This window comes from Crassostrea angulata, chromosome 9 (assembly GCF_025612915.1).
Source record: "Crassostrea angulata isolate pt1a10 chromosome 9, ASM2561291v2, whole genome shotgun sequence".
Taxonomy (NCBI): Eukaryota; Metazoa; Mollusca; class Bivalvia; order Ostreida; family Ostreidae; genus Magallana; species Magallana angulata.
In genome coordinates this window covers 2844733-2872014 of record NC_069119.1, presented here as the reverse complement: position 1 = coordinate 2872014, position 27282 = coordinate 2844733, and the positions used below count along the sequence as shown (strand labels likewise).

At 34.9% G+C, this 27282-nt stretch overlaps 1 protein-coding gene and 1 long non-coding RNA gene across 3 annotated transcripts; one reads left to right on the top strand and one right to left on the bottom strand.

The window, feature by feature from the left end:
• Positions 1 to 67: 67 nt before the first annotated feature.
• Positions 68 to 6597, top strand: LOC128163864 (uncharacterized). The gene is made up of 2 exons (XM_052827537.1): positions 68 to 5590; positions 6176 to 6597. Exon 1 carries the CDS (start codon positions 790 to 792, stop codon positions 5245 to 5247), a length of 4458 nt encoding a protein of 1485 aa, XP_052683497.1. The 5' UTR covers positions 68 to 789; the 3' UTR covers positions 5248 to 5590; positions 6176 to 6597.
• A 10859-nt stretch (positions 6598 to 17456) lies between these two features.
• LOC128162075 (uncharacterized) lies at positions 17457 to 26476 on the bottom strand. Of its 2 annotated transcripts, none has more exons than XR_008240610.1 (4): positions 26204 to 26476; positions 18481 to 18722; positions 18169 to 18365; positions 17457 to 17959 (listed from the first exon to the last, which is right to left on the bottom strand). It is a non-coding gene; the product is annotated as an uncharacterized LOC128162075 (long non-coding RNA). The 2 variants fall into 2 exon arrangements; XR_008240611.1 differs by having other exon boundaries at positions 18169 to 18265; positions 26204 to 26474.
• Between the last annotated feature and the right edge of the window lie 806 nt (positions 26477 to 27282).

Sequence of the window (27282 nt, the reverse complement as noted above, 5' to 3'; positions counted from 1 at the left end):
TGACGACGATGATGTTATGACGATGACGACGACGATGATGATGGTCATGTCGATGATAATGGTGTAGATGATGTCGTTCATGGTGAAGTCGATGACGATGCGATGTTCATGTTGATGACGACGATGATGTTATGGTGATGATGACGACGACGATGATGATGGTCATGTCGATGAAGATGATGTAGATGATGTCGTTCATGGTGACGTCGGTGATGATTATGAAGTAGATGATTATGGTGATGACGATGGTGGTGATGATGATGATTGTGGTGACGAAACTACTCTAGTTGTGGTTGTCCGTAGTTGGTCCAGGACTACAGCCCCGGAGATTCGGACACTCTTCTAATTTATTTTTGGTCATTTGTATAAACATCATATTTTTTCTTGTTGAGTGAAAGTTGTGTGAGTGTTTGTGTGGTTTAGTGTTTATATTTCTATCTTTTCTTTCTTTCTCTTATTTTTTTTGTTATTAAATTTTGTTAAATTTAAGATGTCTTGTTGTTGTTTGGAGTAGCCTCCGCTCATCCCGTTACAATTGGTGGCAGCGGTGGGATGAGTTGACTCCTCCAGATACTACAAGATATCTTTATAAGTGAACAGTTGCCAAGGTTTATTTTATTTTTCATTTTTTGATCTTTTTTTGTAGTACATGTAAGAGCAAGTGTAGGTCGTTGTTTCCTTTTCCCTTGGTGAGTACATTACGTTAGGCAGATTGTTTTGTTAAAAGTTGAGAAGTTAGTCCCTTTATGAGATAATTTTGAGGTAAGTTGGTCTGTCAGTCAATGCACCATGTCTACTGTCAAGGAGATGCTGGAGCTACTTGAAGTGGGGACCAAGATGGGGATGAAGGATGAAGCCCTTCAACAATTCGTGAAGGACGAACAGGCCAGAATGCGGGACGAACGTGAGAAACATAGAGTCGAGAGACAGGAGGAGAGAGACCAGGAGGAGAGAGACCGCGACTTCAAACTACAGATGGAGAAAGAGCGCGCCGCAAGAGAACATGATGAGCGAGAGCACGCCCGATTGAGAGAACATGATGAGCGAGAGCACGCCCGATTGATAGAAGAAAAGAGACATCAGCAAAAACTAGAAGAACTGGAACTTGATCACAAACTGCAACTCGAGAGATCTCACATGAAGCCGAGTGTTGTGACTAAAGAGGAGAAAGAAACTTCTCAAGTGATAAAAGGACCAAAACTTCCTCCGTTTGAGGATTCGAAAGACAACATTGACGCGTACATTCAAAGATTTGAGATATACGCAACAACGCAGAAATGGAATAAAGACACGTGGGGGACTCATCTTAGCGCATTACTCAAAGGAAAGGCACTGGATGTGTTCGCAAGACTCTCACCCGAAACAGCACTTGATTTCAACGAGTTGAAGAACGCCCTGTTGAAACGATTTGACATGACGGAGGACGGTTTCCGCAAGAAGTTCCGATTTTCAAAACCAGACGGAAGTGAAACTTTTATGCAATTTTCTACCAGACTGGACAGTTACCTTGAGCGGTGGATTCAGCTGTCTAAGACTAACAAGACATTCGATGATCTGAAGGACTTGTTCTTACGTGAACAGTTTTTATTGTGTTGCTCGAAAGAACTTGCCTTATTCCTAAAGGAGAGGATTCCTACTTCGATCCAAGACATGGCGCGATACGCGGACCAGTTTGCTGAGGCCAGAACAGTGACATCTTCTTCACTTACGCAAAAACCGCTCTTTGACAGACGACAGCAGTCCGATAGACAACCGCCGTACAAAGATTCCGTGCAACAAAACCAATCTGGAAATGCAGTGAAGTGTTATGAGTGCGGACGACAAGGACATAAAGCCTTTAACTGCAACTTCCGCAAAAGTCCGAATAACAGGCCGTTTAATTCGAGCGAGAAACAAGAAACAACACCGAAACATACTTACCCTAGTGATTTTCAACGTGGGTCGTACAATAATGGGAACCATGGATATCCAGGACGCGGTAGAGGTCGCCAAGGAGCCGCGAGTGTCGTCGAGAAACATGGAAACTTACCGTGTGTTGGTGATTCGGTTGCTTTCTGTGAAACGGAAATGCCAGTTGTGAAAGGATGTGTTGGCAATAAACTAGTGACTGTGCTAAGAGACACAGGTTGTAGTGGTGCCGTTATTCGTAGAGAACTGGTAAACGATGATCAACTAACAGGGACATCTCAACGATGCAAGTTAGCAGACGGTCGTATTATTGATTCAGATGTGGCTAGAATTGATGTCGATACTCCTTACTTTACCGGAAGTGTTGATGCTTGGTGCTTTGATTCGCCTTCGTACGATCTTATTCTTGGTAATATTCGTGGAGTAAGGAAACCACATGAACCAAATCCAGCCTGGATTCATTCCGTTGAAAACATAGCAGCTGTTGAAACGCGTGCGCAACTGAAAAAGAAACAGTCTCCATACAAACCATTGAAAGTACCGGAAGCAATACGGGATGTATCGCCGGAGGATATCTTACAAGAACAACGAAACGACGAGACACTGAAAAAGTTATGGAGCTTAGCTGAGAGTGGACAGCTTAAACATTTCAGTGACGGCGGATTTTCAAAAATGTGTGAACGGAAGCAAATGTTGTTCAGAGAATTTTGCAGTCCCAAAGTGTCCAGTGGAAAACTTTTCCGACAGTTAATCGTTCCTCGGAAATACAGAACTATCGTCATGAAGATAGCACATGAAACGCTGATGGGTGGTCATCTGGGATCAAAGAAAACAACCGACAGAGTAGTGTCCGAATTTTACTGGCCAGGAATTCAGTCAGACATTAGACGGTTTTGCAGATCATGTGACGTGTGTCAGCGGACTATTCCAAAAGGAAAAGTACCTGCAGTACCGTTAGGACAAATGCCGCTAATTACAGAAGCGTTTCAACGAGTAGCAGTTGATCTTATAGGCCCTCTGCAACCAGTTACCGACAAAGGGAATCGTTACATTCTTACGCTTGTCGATTACGCAACCCGTTATCCCGAGGCTATTCCACTTCCTGGAATTGAGACAGAGCGAGTAGCGGAGGCACTGGTAGACATCTTTAGTAGATTAGGAGTTCCGATCGAGATGCTAACAGATCAAGGATCGCAATTCACATCGGACGTAATGAAAGAAGTGAGCCGTCTGTTGTCATTTAAACGGATTACTACTACTCCGTATCACCCCATGTGTAATGGACTCGTCGAGAAGTTCAATGGTACGTTGAAACAGATGCTAAAGAGGATGTGTGCTGAGCGACCAAGAGACTGGGATAAGTACATCAACCCATTACTCTTTGCATACCGTGAAGTACCACAGGAGAGCCTTGGTTTTTCGCCGTTTGATCTTCTCTATGGACGTACTGTTCGTGGTCCGATAACAATTCTTAAAGAACTTTGGACAAAGGAAATTCCTGACGAGGACGTTAAGACAACGTATCAATACGTACTTGACTTACGCACACGATTGGAAGAAACATGTGACATAGCTCGCCAAAACTTGGAGAAAGCTTCAAAACGTCAGCGCAAGTACTACAACAGGAAAACGCAAGGTCGTCAGATGAAAGAGGGAGACACAGTACTGGTTCTTCTACCGACAAAGTCAAACAAACTCCTCATGCAATGGAAGGGACCTTATAGTGTAATACAGAAGATAGGACATATGGACTACAAGATCGATATGGGAGGCAAGCTGAAAACTTTCCACGCAAATCTTCTTAAGAAGTATGTTGAACGAGATACATTGAACTGTGGTGTTTTGTCAACATGTGCAATTTCACTCATAGACTTTAGTGACCTAGATGATGATGAACAACAGGACTCTATTCTTATGCCACCTGTTACTCAAACCGAAACAGCAAAGGACATAAAGTTTGCAGACAGACTAACACCAGATCAGTGGGAAACTGCTAAATCACTGTGTGATTCGTTCTCAGATGTATTTACGGATATACCTGGAATGACGAACTTAGTGGAGCATAAGATTGTTGTGACATCGTCTGAACCTGTGCGTGTGAAACCATATCCAATTCCGTTCAGTACAGAGAAAACAATTACAGAAGAAGTTCAGAAAATGCTACAGTTGAATGTGATTGAGCCATCATCTTCCCCTTATTCAGCTCCAGTTGTCATAGCTCGGAAGAAAGATGGAACGAATCGATTTTGCATTGATTATAGACGACTGAACTGTGCTACGGTATTTGATGCAGAACCAATGCCCAGTCCAGAAAGCATATTTTCCAAAATGACCGGAAAGAAGTTTGTGTCAAAGATAGACTTAAGCAAAGGATACTGGCAAGTACCGATGGCTGACGAGAGTAAGCCGCTTACAGCCTTTTCCACACCATCCGGATTGTACCAATTCAGGACAATGCCGTTTGGTCTTGTAAACGCGCCGGCAACATTTAGTCGTATGATGAGAAAACTACTTCAAGGTATGAACGGCGTAGAAAACTTTATCGATGATGTCATTGTTTTTACAGATACCTTTGAAGAACATCTACACATACGGAAGACTGTGTTCGAACGACTCAGAGATGCGGGACTTGCGGCCAGACCGACAAAATGTTTCATCGGATTTGACAAGATTGACTGTTTGGGACATATGGTGGGCAACAAGTGTCTAGAACCAGAACAGGACAAGATTGATGCAGTCAGAAATGCGCCAATACCACAAACCAAGAAACAGGTTCGTGCCTTCCTAGGCTTAGCAGGATTCTACAGAAAGTTTATTCCGAATTTCTCTGCGATAGCCATTCCACTTTCTGATCTTACGAAGAAGGGCCAACCAAATAAAGTTATTTGGACTGAAAGTCAGCAACGAGCTTTTGATACATTGAAACACATGTTATCAGAAAGGCCAATATTGAAGTTGCCAGAATTTAATGAAACCTTCATTTTACGCACGGACGCTGCAGATGATGGGATAGGTGCTGTGCTGTTACAGATGGAGGATGACGAGAAACTACCCGTAGCGTACGCCAGTAGGAAACTTCAACCAAGAGAAAAGGCATACGCTGTTATCGAGAAGGAGTGTTTGGCGGTAGTGTGGGGAATACAGAAGTTCCACCAGTACCTTTATGGACGCGAGTTTCTACTTGAAACTGATCACCAACCCCTGACCTACCTTAACAAAGCAAAGACAGAGAACTCCAGACTGATGCGTTGGGCTTTGCAGCTTCAGCCATACCGCTTTAGGATCATTGCGATCAAAGGAAGCGACAATGTGGGTGCGGATTACCTGAGTCGTCAGTGAGATGTATAGTAGACAGTACAGGTATGTGTATAGGTTTTATTGTAAATACGTGAGAATTTTCAAAATTCAGTGATTGTTTATTTGAAATTGCAGGACAATTTTTTAAGGGGGGAGGTGTGTGACAATCACTGTTCATATCGAACACACCCGATTTTATTTTTCCCATAATTCTTTGCAACGTGCTTGGCCGACGCTAACAATAGGCGCTAAGTTATACCCGGCCGAGCTGTCCAGCAATTAAGACGTGCTTAGTGTGTGAAGGGGGTATCGTGTTAGAAGCCTGTGTGGCATGTTTTAGTTTCACAAGTTCAGCATTTGACGCGGACACGGATAGCTGACCGTGGTAAGTATTTATTTAGTTTGGTGTAGTTTATTTGTAAATTTTTGCCTTTTTATTAGTATTACGCAGTCGTCCTATAAAGTCACCTTGACCATTGTTCACTGTAGAGTTACCTGTGTGTTCACTGATGTGTGACTTTAGCGAGAGTGTTTAAATGGAATTCGTCTTTTTCTATAGTACAGTTTTTGCTATTGCTGTATAAAGAAACGGTGATTTAAAGGGCTATTTTCTATGCGTTATTTTATTTTACAATTTATGGTCACTTTTTCCACTTAACTACTTGGGCGGAAGTGCGTCACCGGAAGTCTCAGACGCCATATTGTTTACTGTAAACAAATAACTTAGTTACCATATACTTACAATATTTTGAGATGTTGCCTTTAATATAATACTATTTATACATTATCATAGTTTGATACTATCAGTGAGATACTTATATGATGTATTATACAATATTGTTTTTATTATGGTGTTATGGTGTCACTTGTACACTTATTGTAGTGTCATATTGTTCATGTTGATGACGACGATGATGTTATGACGATGACGACGACGATGATGATGGTCATGTCGATGATAATGGTGTAGATGATGTCGTTCATGGTGAAGTCGATGACGATGCGATGTTCATGTTGATGACGACGATGATGTTATGGTGATGATGACGACGACGATGATGATGGTCATGTCGATGAAGATGATGTAGATGATGTCGTTCATGGTGACGTCGGTGATGATTATGAAGTAGATGATTATGGTGATGACGATGGTGGTGATGATGATGATTGTGGTGACGAAACTACTCTAGTTGTGGTTGTCCGTAGTTGGTCCAGGACTACAGCCCCGGAGATTCGGACACTCTTCTAATTTATTTTTGGTCATTTGTATAAACATCATATTTTTTCTTGTTGAGTGAAAGTTGTGTGAGTGTTTGTGTGGTTTAGTGTTTATATTTCTATCTTTTCTTTCTTTCTCTTATTTTTTTTGTTATTAAATTTTGTTAAATTTAAGATGTCTTGTTGTTGTTTGGAGTAGCCTCCGCTCATCCCGTTACATTGATACGAAACGTTTTTATTATAATAGTGGTTCCTTATCAAATATGTTTAGTTTTTATAAATTGAGAAGTAAGACCTGATATTTATATTGAACAATCCTCATATGCTGACGTCACAGTCACAGTGACCGGAAGCCCTAATACAGCATTCCTTACTTAGGTTTGTAAACTGTGTATATTATTATTACATTATTTATACTTCATATTATTTCTTGCTTAGATGTTATGTTGTATGATAAAGTGTAATAGCAAGAGGTCATAAACATTTTTTATGAAATCATGTCAGTTGATGTATGACTATCATTTTCAATTATTTATATTGTTTATTTTAGGACCACTGTCAATATTACCAAGTATTACCAATATTACCATATAATAAACTATCAAGAATAAAAGAACTGCAACATATAAGGATTGTGTATTCTTATGTGCTACACTAGTATACCTACTATGACTCTAATTTTCAATATCACTATTAATATTTCATTCTCTTTAAGGTCTTTTAATGAACAATTTTGTTTGTTGAGAGGAAAATGTAGGAGGGGGGGGGGGGGGTTGAACTTGGCAAAAAAGCGGGGGGGGGGGGTGTAAGTCCCCCCCCCCCCCCAAAGCCCCTCCCCCTCCCGGTTCAGACGCCTATGAATAAAAATGCGTTATATCTTTATACACGTGTATTGAAACAAAGTCATTAAATGTAAATTTTTTTCAGTTCTAAGAAAATATCTGAAGCCGATCGAATTCTTTACTCGCATCTTTTAAAAATTCTCTTGATAAAATGTACACCAATCTCATAATTTAATTTTCCGAAAAAATTATACTCTATGAAATGTTGTTATCCAGAGATAATATGATTATAGGCTTACTCGAATTTCCTTCGTTCGTACACGTTGTCTATGGAGCTCGCTATAAAAGAACTTAGTAGCACTAGTGTATACCTGGGGTACATTTTAATGAAATTTAGGATCCGAAAATCTGTGTTGTGTTGTTTCTGTAAATCAGGGCGATGCCAGTTGCATGTTTTTAACGGGTTTTCCAAAGGCCAAAATCCATCTTTTAAAGAGAATTTATCAATTGATATCACTGTCATTTCCCTCCATATATACATTTCTCTGTGGATTGGATATGCGCTAGACGTTTCCAATTAATTTTTCATGATAGGACGTATGTGTAAAGCCAATTCCTGATACTTGAATTCATTGTGTTATATTTTTGAAAAATTCATTGTGAAATATTTTGAAAAAAACCCTGCAAGAAACGATTTAACCTCCGATGATTCGAAAACAATATAACGGATGATTTATTTTGAAATCAAAGTGATGTAGGTGCTGGCACGATAAAGAATCCTCATTCACTGATGAACACTTCCGTTCATTGCGGCGTACGTCTAAAGAAATATGTTCATGAAATTACCTCAAATTTGGCCTCCATAGAAATTGTTTGGGCCAATGTCTATTCTAATATTTTATTTATATGATACATTGTATACAGTACGTCCCAGAAAGGGTAACATACATCAGAGAGATCTTCCAGGCTTGTTCTTTGAACTAATCATATGATTAGTCTTAAGGGTCCTTGACAAGACGGGAACAGTGAACAACAGTTTAGATGCCACAGTCCTAGTTTGAGGTACTTAAGCTATCAATAAAACATTACATCAATGATGTATAATATAAATTTGAAAATAGTAGAATTTAATGTATCTGTTGACAAGCATGTTAATCTTACTGAATTTATTTTTTTTCTTAATTTAGAGGTACCTATTTAGAAGCTTGAGACAATTATATACCTATTTCAGATCAGAAAATTCTCCCAAGAAGTTGGTTAATTCTGCAAGTGTTTGTGTGACCTGATGGCCAATACAGGGGAACATTTTACAAATTTGTATCTATTGTTATGAGCAAGAAGAAGGATAAACCTGAAGGGAAACTGCTGTGAGGTAAAAGTCATTGAATACTGGATCAAATTTAATGCCATTACAGAGAGTTTTACATTATTAGATATCAAACAAATCACTTAACTTAATTATTTTTTCTCTTTTTTATCTTCATGGTTTTCAATTTAAACTTAAAATGACCTCTTTTTTAAAATTTTAATTCATTAATGACTTTACTCCTAATTTACAAGCTTGAGACAAATTTATACCTATTTCAGATCGGAAAATTCTCCCAAGAAGTTGGTTAATTCTGCAAGTGTTTGTGTGACCTGATGGCCAATACAGGGGAAAATTTTACAAATTTGTATCTATTGTTATGAGCAAGAAGAAGGATAAACCTGAAGGGAAACTGCTGTGAGGTAAAAGTCATTGAATACTGGATCAAATTTAATGCCATTACAGAGAGTTTTACATTATTAGATATCAAACAAATCACTTAACTAAATTAATTTTTCTCTTTTTTATCTTCATGGTTTTCAATTTAAACTTAAAATGAACTCTTTTTTAAAATTTTAATTCATTAATGACTTTATTCCTAATTTACAAGCTTGAGACAAATTTATACCTATTTCAGATCGGAAAATTCTCCCAAGAAGTTGGTTAATTCTGCAAGTGTTTGTGTGACCTGATGGCCAATACAGGGGAACATTTTACAAATTTGTATCAACTGTTACGAGCAAGAAGAAGGGTAAACCTGAAGGGAAACTGCTGTGAGGTAAAAATCATTAAATACTGGATCAAATTTAATGCCATTACAGAGAGTTTTATATTATAAATATCAAACAAATTATTTAACTAAATTATTTTTCTCTCTTTTTTATCTTCATGGTTTTCAATTTAAACTTTAAAATGATTTTTTTTTTAATTTTAATTTATTGGTGATTTAATTCCTAATATAAAGTGCTATTCAATATTAATAGATCACAAAGATGTGTTTGAGGTGTAATACCAGACGAACCAACACTTGTCTGTGCAGTCGGTGATCGGTTACACAAGAGCACCATTTAAAGGCAGTCATCTAACATGCAGACTACATTTCACCCCAACACACCACTTTCTCGTCTGTCAAATAAAGACTTGACCAAGGAAGTCAGGGTTTGTAGACACAGCCTCAGGGAGATTCAAGCTCAAATACAATCTCTAAAATATGGAACTTAAAACTGTCTTTGTTGAATGCCAATGACCAGATTGCTCAGTTGGTAGAGCACCTGTCTAAAGGTTCAGAGGATCTGGGTTCAAATCCCGATCTGGTTAGTCATGTTTTCTCCTTTCCATTTTCATAAATAAAAGCTAATTATGTCAAATATTCGAGCATGCATTGTCAATTTGGTACATAAATATTAGAATGTTAATTAAGGTAGATGGTTTATCCTACACAAAATGCCAAAAGTAATAAGTAATATTTTGTAGAATATAAGAGATGCTATTGTTCTTATGCTGCACCTTTTTCTATTGTCCATGCATAGAGGCAAGGCTGTGACAGTTAAAAATGAAGTTGGAGAGGAGCTTTAAAGTGCTATAAAAAAAATCCACCAAATGACAGCTTCTTCGACTTATAGTAATGGGAGCAAAAAGGGCTTTGAAAACTTGGGTCATATAAAGCTACTCTAATTAATAAAATTAATTTTTTTTTCTGTTGTCGATAATAGCGACAAAAAAAGGGAGGGGATCAGGGGTCTGATTTTAGTCATATTAATGTGAAGCAAACAGATAATCTGGTGTGTTTACGCTACCTTTTAGACAACATTATATAAATAGTGCCTGTTTGGGAGGGTAACAGTTGAAATTGAGAAAAGCGAAGCGGAGGTTGACAATGGTTTTCGATGGGTGTCAATTTCAACTGTTATCCTTCCAAACGGGCACTATTTTTTTTTTTGTTATACTGAATGTCTTAATTTTCAAGAAAATATCTCTGCTTTTAGATAAGAGTAACGTGAATTCTAAGGCGAACCGTACGCGCATGATTTTCGCGCATGTAACAATTAGTTTTGTTATACTTTCATGTTAAATACTGAAATCTGATTGGTTAAGACGCAGTTCATAATCCGTTCTATTACCCTCAGCGTTAATTGTTACATGCGCGAAATTTATGCGCGTACGGTTTGCTGTAGAATTCACATTATTCCTATATAAAAGCAGTAACATTTTCTTAAAAATTAAGAAATTCAGTATAACAAAATAAATAGTGCCTGTTTGGGAGGATAACAGTTGAAATCGACACCCCTCGGAAAACCATTGTCAACCTCCGCTTCGCGTCGGTTGACAATGGTTTTCTCGGGGTTTCAATTACAACTGTTACCCTCCCAAACAGGCACAATTTATATAGTGTTACCCGTTGCTAGCGCTGAGGGTAAAAGAACATATTATGAACTGCGTCTACACCACTCAGATTTCAGTATTTATCATGAAAGTATAACAATAAGAGATAGCACCGAAGTATCAACACTATCAACTGGGTTCCAAGCCCATGTATTTAAGGTAAGTTTTATGTAAGCCATCCTTGTTACATTAAAAGAAATAGTTCTCATTGAACATTATACAATGATTTTCATCCGACAGATTACTCCTAAACCATTATAACGTTGAATTGATTAAAAACTTGTATAATTATATTTCGTTAATTAATTGTATTTCGTTTTATGGACTTATTTTTTATAACTTTAACTTTTATGATATCTGAAGTTGGAAAAAATCATTAATAATTGTCAGGGGAAAGATTTCTTTTCTAAGGAATATATAGCAAATCAATTTTGTACAGGACGACAATAAATCAATTTTGATCTAATTAAGACTTCTTAACGGCCTTTTTCGCAAAAATTTGGCAAAAAGAAATTTTAAAACCATATTTTTTGTCATTTTAGCAGAAAACAAAATTTTTGTGAAAAATAATTTCATCATGGACATTGCAGCTCATATTGCTTCAAGGAAGGAACTCAATACCTGGGTTGAGACATTAACGATTTTTATAAAGATGATTATGAAAAACCATTTACTTGGGTTATATTAGCACCAAGCACCACTTAAAAGCACAAAGGAATTTCGCATGAACTTTAAATGTGCATATAAACGCACACATACCATAATAGTGATATTTCATTTGATTAGTCAAAATCATAATGGAGATTCTTAACTGTCAGACAGGTAATACAAAAAATAAATTGATTAAATTTTCAATTTGTCGAAAATATTTTTAAATTGGAATCTAGCTATTCTCCCTGTATTTGATAATTTCTTATTTCTAGTACCGGTATTTCAAATTTTCCTATTACCAATCAGTAATTAAAATGAAATTAATGTCCATTATGCACATGCAATGCATTGTAAAGTGAAGTTCTTAAGGCTCAGTAACATGATTTTTATTTCAGGGTATGTAGGTTTAGTTGAAGTTAAGACGGTAAAGATGATGATGTCTGCAGTGTATGCCAATTCCACAATGGAAGAATTGAAACAATTTCAAGTCATGAATGCAACATCAACTGGACAGGTTAGTAACTTAAAACGATTTATAGTGATTTGAATTATTTTTAAAAAAAGATCAAGCAAAGGAATGGAACACGAAATGGCATGGTTTTTTTTTATAATCAACAATTGGCAAAGGATTGTTTTGAAGTTGGAACGTGGCATGCTGACAATGACACAACACAATCAAGATGACCCCTACCATTAGAAAATGTAAAGATAAACCTCTCATCTCGCCTTTACAGACTTTCAAAAATACAAACAGTTGAAATCTCAAAATAGTAACATCATCTAGTGTCAGTTGCTTCATGTGTGCAATTTCCAAAAACAAGGCTGAAATTATACCATAGAAACTGAGTTGGCAGCAGTTATTCCACTCATATTTGATGACCACACAACGTGCTTCCAATCCTGGTGTACATATAAAAAAAGACCTGACCAAGTTCAAGCATTGACCTGTACTACAAATTTTCCTTTATCAATATTTAGTTATCAATAATTTTCACATAAAAGAACTGCATATGCATGCATAAACATTTATTTTAGAAATCAAATGATGTATCATTAATGACTACATGTACATGTTAATGAAATGTGAAAATTTAAAGATTCTTTCAAAACATGATTGTACATACCGGTAAATATGTATGCTGCAGATACAAATGTTTGCAAAATGGAGAGGCGTAATTGGTGATAAAATGATAGAGGAGCTAAAACAACTGGCACAGAGTTACATTGTTCGAGCAGATAGGCTTTTTAATCTTCGGTCAACTTAAGCCAATAAATGTTCTAATAATAGTGTGGCCAGCGTTGCTTTGAAAAACAGGTATTTATAATCATGTGTAAATAAAAATTATGTCTCAATATAACGAAAATTATTTAGTTATTATTATACAAAATTAATAAAGCGCAATATATAATTTAAACTGAGTTACTTTACAGCACTTCACATATTAAAGCTATTGGCATAAGAGCTAAGAACATCAATAATATACCCAAATACACTTAATCAAAGTACTGAAGTACTAAGGGGAGTTGATATTTTAGGCTAAAAACAACCCTGTTATTCTGCATGCCAAGTATTTCCTTGGCTGTATATGAATAATATTGCGCACTTTTTTTTTCTAATGTGAATTTTTGGGCGTTTCCAAGAATAATTCCAAGCTACATGTATAGTATGGTAAAACCACACACATAGTCATCTAATTTGACACAGAACACAGAAACCTATCATTTATATTAAATTTCAGGTAAGCTGAAATTTTCAGATCAATTTTAATTTTCAAGTCTTTCATAAGTTTGCGTAAATAATTTTAGATGAATGTCATTTCATGATATTTTTCTACCACATTTCATATGTAAATATAATAATCACACACAAAAAGTCATTTTATTTGACGCAAAACATAAAATATATCATTTATATACAGTTTTAGGTCATTCATGTCTTTATAGCCTTTCAGGTTTATAGTATTTGCCGGCCCAATCCTTTTCACTTCCGGTTTGCCAGAGTAACTGCACAGGAGAGTTGATTAAGAGCAATTCTGTTCCACTGATGAGTGTGATTTTCTAAGAAATCTTAGAGTTGTGGGGTTTTGGATAACTCAGAATAGTTGAAGCATTATAACAACTAGAGATAAAACCAAACTCTCCGGATATGGCGGACCGGTTTCAGTAGATACACCACGGGCAAATTAATGTCTGGATAGCCTTCAGTGGATTCATGGATAACAGAGTGCAGGTGTTTAAGTACAAATATCACTTGCTTTTTATGATTCCTTCATAAAATGGCCTTTGATCAATGACAAATTGGATAATTAAATCAAAATTATTGTGCTGTCCTCAGCGAAAGAAAGAGACTATGCTTTGTCTGTATAGTTTATTAACGCAGCATCACTATCGAATGACAGAGAAAATTCTAGAGAAATACAAAATACAAATGTTTACTTACACATTTACAAAAACGCATTCATACTAGAGAGTATTGGTTTTAAGAAAGTAAAGGATAAATTCGCCAAATAGTAATTCACAAATGTATTTACCCTGAGGGCCTCTATTTATAAGCCAAAGATGAAAACTGGCTGCACAAGCGTTTTGATTTCTTTTTAATCAATATCCAGATATACTAAATACCCGTAAAATATATAATAGACACTTTAAAACTACTTCCGGTTACACTAATAACCCGTAGGAAAAACAAACGTAACAGAACAATTATAAATTAAAACTATTTAAACTTTCCCAAGAATTTTTTTCATAATACACAGATCGATTAAAAAAACCTAATGCCTATTATATTAGAAGGGCGATAACTACAAATATTATCTCTTAATTTGATACCGCGGTTACATGTACCTCTCCCTGTACATGTACATCTCATTGAATTTACTAAACCGAAATACTTTCTCGTTCTGGTTCACTTTTATGGTATCTCTCCAAATAGGGTTTGATGCGCCACTTTGTTAATATGCGAGTCAAAAGCAGCTAACCTATATTTTGTATCATATTATAGTTACGCTTGCTTTATGTGATTCATCTTATAGAATAGAACTATAGGACGTCTTTGAAAAAAAATACGATTTTTTTGTTTTTTGCATGTATGAGAATGAATATGAATTTGGTGAGTTTGTCATAACAGTTTAAAACAAGGGCACTGCTAAGCGGAGCATCCCCTCACGACATGAGTTATTGTGTCTAGGGATGCATTATTTAGCATTCTACTACAGTTATTGCCGAGATCAAAGAGATGCCGCGGACATTATTCTCCAATATACCACGAACGTCATCAGTAAATTATCAGATCAGAAATACCTATTTGTCTCGCACTAATCATGGAAGTACCACTTCAAACCGTAAAAAGTTTTAAAACCATGTCAATTTCACGTGTTAGTTCCAGTCAAAACAATGTGTATTGCCTCAAATCTTTATTCTTAAGAGATCAATGCAGCTGTTCCTAGGACCTCCCTAGCACATTTTCACGGCGTGTTTTTACATAAAATATATAACGTGTTGTAGTAATAATCGTATTAAATTGTCTTTAAAATATTAGGAATGTGATTCAAAGATATTTTATAAATAAGTGAATAGTATTAAAATCCTAAGAAAAAAGTATGTCGTCTGCATGTGATTCCTTTGATCGATACACATGTAAACATTACTAACAAAACCGTTGGGGTTACACGGAACAGCCGTCAAAATGACCTAGATCGTCTCTCTATAGGAGAAACGATCTGTAGAAATACTGGGCTGTTAGTAGAATAGAAATAAAGTTCTTGTTTTCATGAATGTTGCAGGATAACCTCCTCGGTCTCGAAATGTTGTTTGAAATATAAAAGCCTCGGCTAACGCCTCGGCTTTTATATTTCAAAACAACATTTCTCGACCTCGGAGGTTATTCTGCAACATTCACGAAAACTCGTACTTTATTTCTTAAATATATAGTTATGTTAATGCGAAGACCACATTCTACTAACCCTCCATTACTGCAAAAACTACATTTTCTTTACCTGTACTAGATCTAAATCCAAAAAATATCAAGTTGTTGATTTGAACTGCTTACTTTCACTTTGGTTTCAAAGAAGTGAAGCGGAAGATAGATAACTCTTACTCAGAAATTTCGATTGATAACTCGTATACAAAATTGATTATGACATTGATTTAATGAAATACTAATTTGTAATAATATTAATGGTTTAATGGAAAGACACATGCATTTTTTATTTGTTATTTTACAGAAGAAAAAATTTGATATAGTATTATTTTTGAACGAATGTTGTCATAATGTATGCCCCCCCCCCCCCCCCTCCTTTACCATGGTGTAATTTTATCTAAGTTTTTGCATAAAAATTTGACCAATTAATATGACATTGCATTTGTTTTAATCTTTTACAATAAGGCATATTTGTGTAAAGGTTGAGGAAATTCTATTGGAAGGTTTTTAATTTATTTACTAGAAAATTGAAATTGAGTGCACACACACACACATACACACACACATACATACGAACACACAAACGCACGGTAGCGATGCTATATCCCCTTCGCCACAAGTTGCGCGAGGGGATAATAAATCGGTGAAGATTTGGTCAAGACCTTATTGAAGTGCGGGTATAATCAACCTGAAAAAGATAAATGCTTGGAATCATTTACTATATCTGGCAAAAACTGTAATGATGAATGTCATTTTTAACAAATGCGTCATTTATTGCTAATCAAAGTACTGAAAGTACTGAAAAGCGCTAAGCATTTGCTGTTTGTTACTGTATTAAGGAACATCTGTTAAATATAATAATAAGCAATGTACATGAGATATACTTTCTCTGTTTTAGAATTTTGAAATTGAACACTATTTGAAAAAGAAATGGGATAAGGCAAAAATTTATACAATGAAAGTCCCAGCGGGATTCAAACTCACAACCTGCAAATTTTTAGTTATTGCTGTACCACATTTTCTACGCTGTTGAACAACAATTAAAGGAAAGAGAAAATCTATAAAGTATGTCAAACAATGAAGGTGTACCATTTTTTGTTGGATTTGACAGCCTTACCATGTTAACTGGAAAATGAAAGGTTTCAATTTTTGAAATATTTGCAAAAAGGTAATTATTGGTTTCATAAACAATGTTCTAGGTTATCTCAGATTAACATTGATGTTTTGTGCAGGTGAAAACATTTATATTAATTTTATTAGCCATGCATTTATAATTTCGTTTATATCTTAATTTAAATTGTAAAGGGAATTAAGAGTAATTTGCACAATGCATGCAGGTCTTAAGTTATTTGTAGAGGTAAAAGTGGAAAGAAATTTAAGAGATTTAACAAGTTTTATTGCAAAGAATTTCACAATAAATACAAAGTTATAAATGCTTACAATGGTAATGTAAATCATTATTTGACACTGAAAAAAGAAATGAAAAAAAATAAACAAGTAGAGGTTCTTTAGGATGAAGAAAAACATATTTTCTTCAATAAAAAAATGTAGTTAAGTGTGGTAAATATTACAAAAATCTGTTTGCTGGCCTAGAAAATTAAATATGAAATTTAATGGTGCTGGAGATTGGTTTCAACATGTAATAAGATAAAAAACAAAACAAACTAAAAACCAACACATGTACATCAGGTATGAATTAAATACAAGCACAATCCAATCTGCAAGATGTTAATAACCATAACAATACTTCTTTAATAGTAATCATGTCATAAAATTGTTCATCGATAACAATAATGGACAAACAAGTGTATCAAAAAATTGCAGATAAGGTTTAACCATGTCTTAATTTGTAACAAATGGAAAATGTTTGCAAAATTCATATAATATACATGTACACACAACAAGCAATATTGCTGGACAACAAAAGCTTAAATGTTCTTTCACATTTTGAATATATTTTTGTTTAAATCCTTTACGATAAAAATTTAAAAAAAAAACGTTTTTTTCTAAAAATTGGAATGATATTTGTTATAACAATATATAAAAAGGAGGGAGAGTGTATACTTCGAAAACATTTTTTTCCTCAGAATTTTACATAACTATTGGGAATAATTAATTTTCAGAAGTATACAAAAAATTTTGAGTTGATAAATAGAGCTGAAATTACAGTATGAAATCCATCTCCTTCTCATTTGAGATTGGTGTTGTGGTTGTTGTCAGTAAATGCAATATTCAGACTGAGAATTTCAGATCCTTGTTGTGTGGTAATAATGTTAATTGGGATTTTACTCCAAGAGATAATCTTTTGGTTCATTGAAGGAGAGACTGGAGGCATGGTTGTCACTTTCTGATAATGTTGTTTCATTACTGATTATAGTTGAACTGTAATGTCCCTGTAGTTTGAATCCAGTGATTGTTCTTTAATGGCCCTATTGCAATTGTAGACCTAAGTGCTTCCATGTGTCCACTAATTTGAATTTGAAGTGGCTGTATTTTCTGCAAAGAAAGAAAATTGCAAATATATATTAAAAAATGTCAGATTGACTTTCTTTATCAGTATATCTTTTAAAAAATATGGTAGTTAAGTGTGACAAAAACAATTTAAATTTGAAAATGACAGTTATAATATTGTTGTAATTTGCAATACATATATACATTCATGTAGTCAATGAACAAATAATTGACCTAAACAATAGTGTTCCTACTTGAATTAAGAGTTCCATATCTTGCAACTCATTCAACAGACAATGGGAGATTTTGATTTGAATTCCCTATCTGTTGTTCTTGTTCTGCAAGTTCTGTCTAAAGAGTGACATCAATGTACATGGGTTATCTTCTTGAAGAGTTATTGATCTAATAAATATGTTGTTCCATTAACCGTAACAGTTTTTGAGGCTTCATTCTAAAATAAACAAATGGAGAAGTTCAGATGTACATGAATAAAATACCAACATGTTGTAAATGTATGTTGTTTTCTACTATCAATGTCAAAGATTGAGATTTTACTATAGTCTTACTTTGATTATTTGTCTCTTAACAGAGAAAATGGATCTCCATGGAGAAGTCTTTGTTTCAGAAACCTTCTTTATTGGTGATGTGGGCATGGTCATTTAAACTGCAGATTCCTCTATGGCATTTGGTACATCTATTCTTGCCTTCACCCATTCTTGTTGTTTTTGGCGATGTGTTCCTTTTGTAAACACTTTGACAGTTATACCATTTTTCCTCCTTGAGGTCAAGAATGCTTTTGAATGGCATTCTACAAAGAAATAACAATATTGTCACTGTTTAACTTTGAAACAAAGTCAGAAGAGATAGAGAATAGCTTTTGATGGCACAAAAAAATATTATATTGATAATACAGTTTATCTCACAAAATTAACAGGGAATAAAGTGTTTCTTTTGCAAATGTATATTTTTTCGAATTAACTAATATACACCTGATTGTAACTCAGATTTTTCATATTAATGGAATAACTGAAATTTAAATTTATGTCAAGTTCAAGTCTGATTCGGTATGAAAAATTATTTCTAAACCCCAAGAGGAATGTTATATTGACAACTGAGTTTATGTTACATTGACAACTGAAAAAATGCTTAAATATGATAATTTCAAGGTTTTTTGTTTTTGTTTTTATTCAAGTTCATCAGTATGATCATCATGATATGGCAAATAAGCCACAATTGGCTTGTGGTCAGAGTAATATGACTCCAATGTTGCACTTGATATTTGAGAAGGACACATCATATTGGTATAAATGTGGTCCAAACATGAGTCATAATCACTTGTAACAGAGTGAACAACCTGGCTTACTTTATGGTCTATGAGAAATTCTGATAAACAAGTCTGTGTAAAAAAGTCAACATTTGCATCTCCCATAATAACAAAATGATGTTCTGTTCCAAGCAATTCAAACAAATTCTGAAGGTACTGACACAAATACCCCTGTGAAGCTTTTTGAGGAGAGCAATAAAAGAAGACAAGTTGCAATATTCTTTCCCGGTGAATTATATGACAAAGCACTGTTTCAGTTGCCATAATATGGAGTCTTCTTATATTCTGGAAAGGGATCTTTGAATAAATAACTATTCCGTGATATGGCCTTCCACTTACGTATTTCTCATCATCAAATCTAAAGGTGCTATATCCTTGTAATTCATAACATGTAGCATCATCTGATGGTTTTAGTCTGCTTTCGGCTATAGCAATGATATCAGCTGATATCAAGTTTTTCTCCAACTTCATATCATTGATATGCAAATGCAGTGATCTGCAATTATGATACAGTAGTTTTAAATCCTCGTTCAGATTTTGTAAAAGTGGCAAACATGAGTGTAGAGTAGCCTCCGAGTACAAACGATCCATTTCATCAGCAACACTCTTTGATACAGAAATCTTACTTTCATTTAGTTCTAATAAAAACACATCTTCTAATTTTCTAACTCGGCTTAAACCTACATAATGCATGTGTTCTTGCTTCCTTTTTCCAAAATGCAAAACGGCTTTATTCATGGTTGACCCCTGAGATTTGTGTATGGTTTTAGCACAGGCCAAACACAAAGGAAACTGTCTTCTGATCACATATGCAGAGCGAAACATGCCTACATTAAAATTTCTTGTAATTTCTAAGACAGGAGTCCAAGATTTACTGCAATATGGAGCAAAAAGGTGTGCATACTTTGTACGTGCTTTTGAACCAACAGCTTCATTTTCAAATGCAACCCAAATAATACTGCACCTCTGTGAATTTTCCACTCGAAAGTCTAATTTTTTAACCAAACATGTTGTTCCATTAGTGAGACCATCCTCGACATCGATATTGATACAAATTTCAGCCGGCATATCTTCAACTATTAGCAAATTTTTGAATAACCCCATTGTTTTTGATGGATCATCAGAAACTTTTGACAAAATTTTCTGTTTAATGTCTTTAGTTACATCTCCACTAACAGTATCTATGGCTGAAATTGTACATTTTTTACTGGTTTCTGCATTTGTGTATGCTAGCATGTTATGCTCATCTACTTGTGCATTAATAGTGTACAAGTAAGGCAAAGAAGATGGGATGGAATCAAGTGACTTTAACCTTGTTTTCAGAGTGGCAATATCAGCAGAAGAATGCAATCCCTTGCGCATTCTATTGAGTAGTTCAGCAAAACTTTTATCATCCTTTTGACGCATGATATCTGTCAATTCAAATACCCTGAAATGGTCTTGCCAAAGATTTGCTGTCAAAGGTCCATAATCATCTACCAAATTCTGAAAGATCCACCCATCAAATACCGGTTTCAACTGAAACAAATCTCCAATAGCAATAATGCTTACTCCACCAAATGGTTTCTCTGTAGCAAATATTTCTTGAAGTCTTAGATTTATGTAATTGAAAAGTTTGTTTCCAACCATGGATATTTCATCAATGAAAATAACTTTCAAACTACGGAATTTGACTCTGAAGGAATCTAACTGCTTCATATCTAATGGTTTGTACTTCAAAGATTGATTTGCAGGAATACAGAAAAGAGAATGAATTGTTTGTCCACCTATATTGTAAGCTGCCTTTCCTGTTGGGGCACACAAAAGAGTTTTCACATCATCTGGATTTTCATGGATTTTTTTTGCAAAATACCTTGTCACAGCCTGGTAAATAGCAGTAGTTACAATGCTTTTTCCAACACCTGCTCCACCAGTCAAGAAACAGTAAATTGGTCCTTCATTCATCTTCATTTTATGTAATACATGATAGAAAAATATTTTCTGTTTTTCATTCAAAGTTCTGACCAAATTCATATAATCATTATGACTAAGTGAGTTCACAGGTGTATCACAAATGCTGATTTGTTTCCTTGTTATGCCTAAATCAAGGCCAATGTCATAGTCGAGACCAATATCTTTTGGGTTGAAACACCCATGAAATATGTTTTCATCATCTGTTTTTTTCATATTGGTCAACTTCTTCATTGTGCTGCACTTCTGCTGCAATCACGTGGAATTCTTCATCACAATCTGTCATATTCTTTTCAACAATGTCAATAATGCCTTCATCTACCTCATATTTAAGTTTATTGGCATTTATGATTTCAACTTTTCTTTTGTAGTGTTCCTCATATGTTCCATAGTTTCCTTGCAAATCCTTTGTCTCATTTCTCCAAGGGTAAAACAACATAAGTTGTTCTCTATAAAAGTTCTCAGGATCTTGGTCTTTGTTAAATCTTAAATATCGAATTATTTTATTTGTCTTGCGTTTCCTAAGAATTGTTCCATTTCTCATGTGATACTCCATTTGCAATGAATCTACAGTTTCATCCTGTTCTGCAAGCATGTCCTCGTCTTCTTCATTTCTTTCATCCTCCGGTAAATCACCATCTTTGTTCTGATTACCTTCATTTTTTTTCTCTGAAATAACATCGAATTGTGACACAAAATCAGCCAAACAGATATTTTTTAAAGCATTTGGTCGTCTCTGGTAACGTTTCAAAGCATTATCTGACTGTATATCTGTTGAACTCTCGGGTAGTTCTGACAGAACATCCAATGGTTTTAAAAGGAATGTTCTGTTTTCATCATGATTGGTGTTAATAAATGCGAATGACCTAGTGCTAACACGCAGTGGTAACTGTAATATCAAATATGCTGCCTCCTGAGCTGATACTTCTACATGAGTCAAAAATTTGTTCCCTATATGTCTCACTTGCTGCTTCAAAGTTTTATTTCCTTGCCTTGCTTCTTTACAAGCTTCGTACATCAAGTTTGACATTCCTCTTTGCGATTTTGAAATATATGAAACAATGTAAGCAGCACAGGCATATGCGTCAAGAATAAACTGAACATCAATGTTTGCTTGCCAACATTTCAATATCATTTCATTGTAAGAATTGACTCTGATTTCAGATACATCTCTTTTTAGGAAAACCTTTGGTGATTTCAATGAAGATCTCAGAGCCATTATGTACATTTCCTCTGAAATTTCAAGTTTACAAAGAAATTCTGAAAAAGACATGTCAAAGCCAGTTTTCATTTCATTCAAAAGAGAAGCAATTCTGTCATATTCATCAACAATTTTTGGATATTTTTCCTTTTCAGCATCCTGTAATGGTTCAAGAATTTGTGTTCTTGACATAGGAGGTAGGGGGAAATTGAACCGGCAAATATTTTTCCCCTTCTTTCTACATGTGCGAGCATGTCTATGAGTTTGGTAATTGATGAGATCTGGGATATCATTTCTCTTTTGACATGAAGAATGGGTGTCAATGAAATTCTCCAAATCTTGTTTGTCAGATTTTGCATACAGGGGTGCATTTTCAATCCATACAAGCATGTGAATGTGAGGGGATCCTCTTTGTTGGAATTCAACCCTATGGAAATGGTCCACAACTCTTCCCAATGGAAAATTTGATGATTTCAAAACATCACTAATGAAAACTTGCACTCTGTGATTGAAAAATCGTGTACATGTTACAGGATCTCTTTGTACAAGCTCACACTTCTCTTTCCATGTTAAATTGGCAATTTCTTCATCGGTGTATTCAACATGTTTAACCTATTGTCCAAGAATTTTGAGAAGAGATGGCCATCTGGTTTCAGCAGCTGATAGAGAACAAAACCAGGTAGGTACACCTAACTGCCTTATCATTGCAAAAACATCCCTTTTCGCACTTTCCCAGTAAGCTGGAGATCCACGCAACTGCCGTAATACACGATAACCCTCATCAAGTCTCACAATATTATCAAAAGTTGATTGATTCAGAACTTGTCCTACTGTAACTTTTTGCCCATTCAGTTGACACTTTCTCATAGCCAAATTTACTCGATCTTGAATTTGCTTGATTTGCAGTTTTTTTAGTTTAAAGAAAATATTTGGAACTGAACAAGCTGCACGTCTGTCAACACTTCTCAATTCCCATTTGCAGATAGTGCTATAATGCACGGGCATTTGCCTGTCTTTGTTCTCGGGACGTTTCTGACCACAGTAAATACTTGGAAATGCTAAATATTCTGCATTATTGTCTTGATAAAGACCAAGTGGTACCTGACCTTCTCCAGGGGCAAATGAAAAGGTTTTACACAAGGACCTTACATCAACGGGATGAAGCAATGTATCTGTGCTACCAGTTAGCCTGTTTTCAAAATTTGGATCCTCTGTCCACTCATCAGAGTCATCATCATGATTTGCATTGTTTTGATTAGTCAGTTCAGTTTCACTTGATAATGTTTCAATATGTGAATCACTTTCACTATTACCCACATCATACCCTAGCCATTCATGCATTTCTGATTCTATGTTCCAATTTACATTCATTTTAATCCCTTCTGTCTGAAATAATGAACTGTTTTTCAAAAGCCATTTTAAAGCTTTCAAGCATTTGTTTGGTCTGATTGCTTCATGCAATACAGAGTGCTTGAAATTCATCTTTCTTTTCAGCTTAACCTGAACAGTTTCGGAATCTGACAAAGTTCTTGGTAAGGATGTAACTGTAGAATTCACATCTGATGGTACATTGACAACATTTCCTCTCAAACTTTTCTGACCACCACGAGGTTTCTCTACGACTTGCATAAATGGTATTCTTGGACTTATTAATCTTTCTTCAAGTTCAGTAATGTCAAGCTCAGGGGGTTTCTCTGGGAACCCCATTCCATTGAAGACAGAACAGGATGGAATTTTTTGAGATTTTAGATTTCTATAGCAAGTATTACATACCCATTCTGTATTTTCCACACTTTTGATTCCAAGTAAGCAGTTTTGCAATAAATCTGATGAACCAATGAGGGAAGTGGCTTTATGAACATTTTCCCTAAACCATGTTTGTGTACAGCAACTGCATATATAACAGGGTCCATGACAAACTTTCTTTTGAAAGTTTTGAACAACTTTGTCTATTCTTGCATCAGTAACATCCTTCAAAGTGAAATCATTTTCTGTTTTTTCCGTATTCAATAATGATTCGCTATTTACAATATCAAAAGCATGTTCACATGTTTTGCCACTTACTGAGTGAGTAATGTTCAGGTCATCATCTACATCTGTATCCAAATCTAAGGAAGTTTTCTTCCGCTTTTTGGAAACTCCTATTTTGACTCGACAAATCTCATACTGAACTTCTTGTAAAGTTGATGTTGGAGACAATGAAATACATAGTTTTCTCAGAAATGAACACAGATCTTGGAATGATGCTAAAGTACTTAAAACACCTGATCCATTTGGATCACACAAACCATTCAAACCCCGACTATGAGAGTCAAATACTCCATATGTGCTATTTCTTTCATTAAAAGTGATTGCAACTGCAGATGAATGGAAAATTAGGATGGCAAACTGTTTGGAACAAGAAGATGACAACACTGAATTCAAACTTGTTTCTAGCTTCTTCCCAACACCATCAACACTTCCATTGACTGACATGTTTCCATAAAATGTCGATAAAGTTTCAATTGAGAAACTAACGCATTTGAAATTGACAAACTTTGGTAAATCTGAAAACTGTAAAAGTTCTTGATTTGGTCGAAGAAAACCATATTGACACATCTTTTTATACAAAATATCACCTTTCACTAATGTAAAATTCAAATCGTTTCTGTCAATATCTTCAAAGCTTTTCAAACAACTTTGCATTATGAAGACAACACAGTTTGTCATACACTGTTTACCCCTGGATTCATTAGAGAAATAAACATCCCCTTGACTAAAATTAGCTTGAACTACTCTTTTCTGAGAATCATTTGTAGCCATTTTCTTTCAATACTTTAACTGTGTACTATCGAATGGTATTAAATTATTATCCTAATCAATAAATAAGTTGACACAAAATAAGAGAATTAGTCCTGATCTGTAGAGCATACTTGCAACTGTATCGGATTCATTTGGCATGACTACAAAGGGAACTTGAACGTCAGGCAGGCAAATATTTTATGTCGATTATTAAATTACGCTTCATATAATATCCCGCAGTTATATTTTTTAAAATAATCGATTAAGCTGTCATTCCTAAAAAATTTAGAATAATTTAGCCAAATGATGAAACAAATCGACACATAAAACTCTACATTACTAGTATCAATTTCTAATTTATAAAAAAAAAACTAATTATACACCATCTACAAAAATCTTATATTCTTTGATTTGTAATCAAAATTCAAAACTAATGGACCTTTTTAGAATTATCTAAATAAGGTTTCAAGAAAAGTTCTACAGTGTCAATATTAATTATACAAAATCAAAGTTCTCACTTCTCATAAAGACAACATTGTTATAAAGCATAATTGATCTACATTTTGAGTCTTTGTCAAAATTCAAGTTGTATGTTTCTCACAATTCATAATTTTTATACTGACTCATTGTTCATAAATGCGTGTCTCAGAATTCTTAGTCGTGTCAAAATTCTAATTGAAGTTTCATAATTCTCATGTTAATCTCATAATTCTCATAAAATCTCTCATCAAGGGTATCATCAAATCTCTCATAAAGTCATAAATCTCAAATGTGTGTCAAAATTCTAAGTCGTGTCAAATTTCTCATTGGAGTTTCAGAATTCTCTCATGTATCTCATGATTCTCAAGTCTCTCAATGTTCTCAAATATATATCATTATAAACAATCGTAAATAAAATTCTCATTCAAATACTCTCATATTATTATAACGAATAGATCTGCTTCGACGTACTACTTTTGAAAATGGTTTAAAAGCAATTGCACTGTATGTACTCTTCAATCAAATTTACCGCCAGATATATGATTGTATTTACCTTTTCTCGGTCTGATGATTCTTTCTCCGCCTACTTTAATTGTCTTCGTCTTGTTTAAACAGCTCCCAGGTTCGCCCACGTTTAAGATTTTTCTCGCCTTCTCGAAGTAAATATTGTATTATTCCGCGGGTTTGACCTCATCATTTATAAATCGAATATATCAGTAATTAAGTGGTAAATGGTTTATATCTGGCATTTCATTATTAAAAGTGTAAAAGAAATAAATTTAAACAACAATATGAAAACTTTAAACACCTTCTTTTTAGAACTATATTTCACCGCGGAGATATTTTATGAGACCTTGTACACTAATCATAGAACCCCACTTTGTTTACATCATGATAGAGGTCGCTGTCGAGTTGCGTTCGATTTCAAGGAAGATCCACGAATTTTAAATCTTAAGTTGCTAATGTGTCCGCTAAGTGAGAAAATGACGAAAAATTGAAAATTATTTCATGTGCAGTATCAAACATATAAACGTTTCTTAAATCAAAACTTTATATCATTGGGCGCGTATATAAAAAGTTAACTTACACGTTTTCTCTTGTAAAGTTAATATTAATCGTAATTTTGTCCTACACAATTCGGCGAACGTTGCTTTTATTATCATACATGTATATTCTATCGAAACAATTCTAACTTTAACTTGAATAGAAACTTAAACGGCACCCAATCTCTTCAATTCACAAAAACTTGATTGTAGCAAATATATTTACTATGTCTGGATATTTGTAGTATTGAACGCAACCACGATTGAAACTACCGATAGATGTCGTTGATTGAAAGATCATGGAAAGATCATGAGATATCTGAGAAACCCTAATAAGCGCATGCGCTTAGCGCTTAAAAAGTCACTTTAATGTTGTTTCCCTACTCCACTAGAATTGAATCCTCAATTACCACCGTCTTTTATGGACATTGATGTCTCTTATTTCAAAGCTTCTTTTACAGAAGTGTTTTTGATGTCATTGTTTGATGCAATGCAGATTTTACATATTTTGTGCAAAAAAGATTCATATTGCTTAAACCCCCCATCTGTTGGATGATGGAGTGTCAGTAAAAACCTACACAAGATATTC

What these genes read in the sequence shown, in the direction of transcription:
- LOC128163864 (XM_052827537.1), top strand. Translation starts at nt 790, where the DNA reads ATGTCTACTGTCAAGGAGATGCTGGAGCTACTTGAAGTGGGGACCAAG.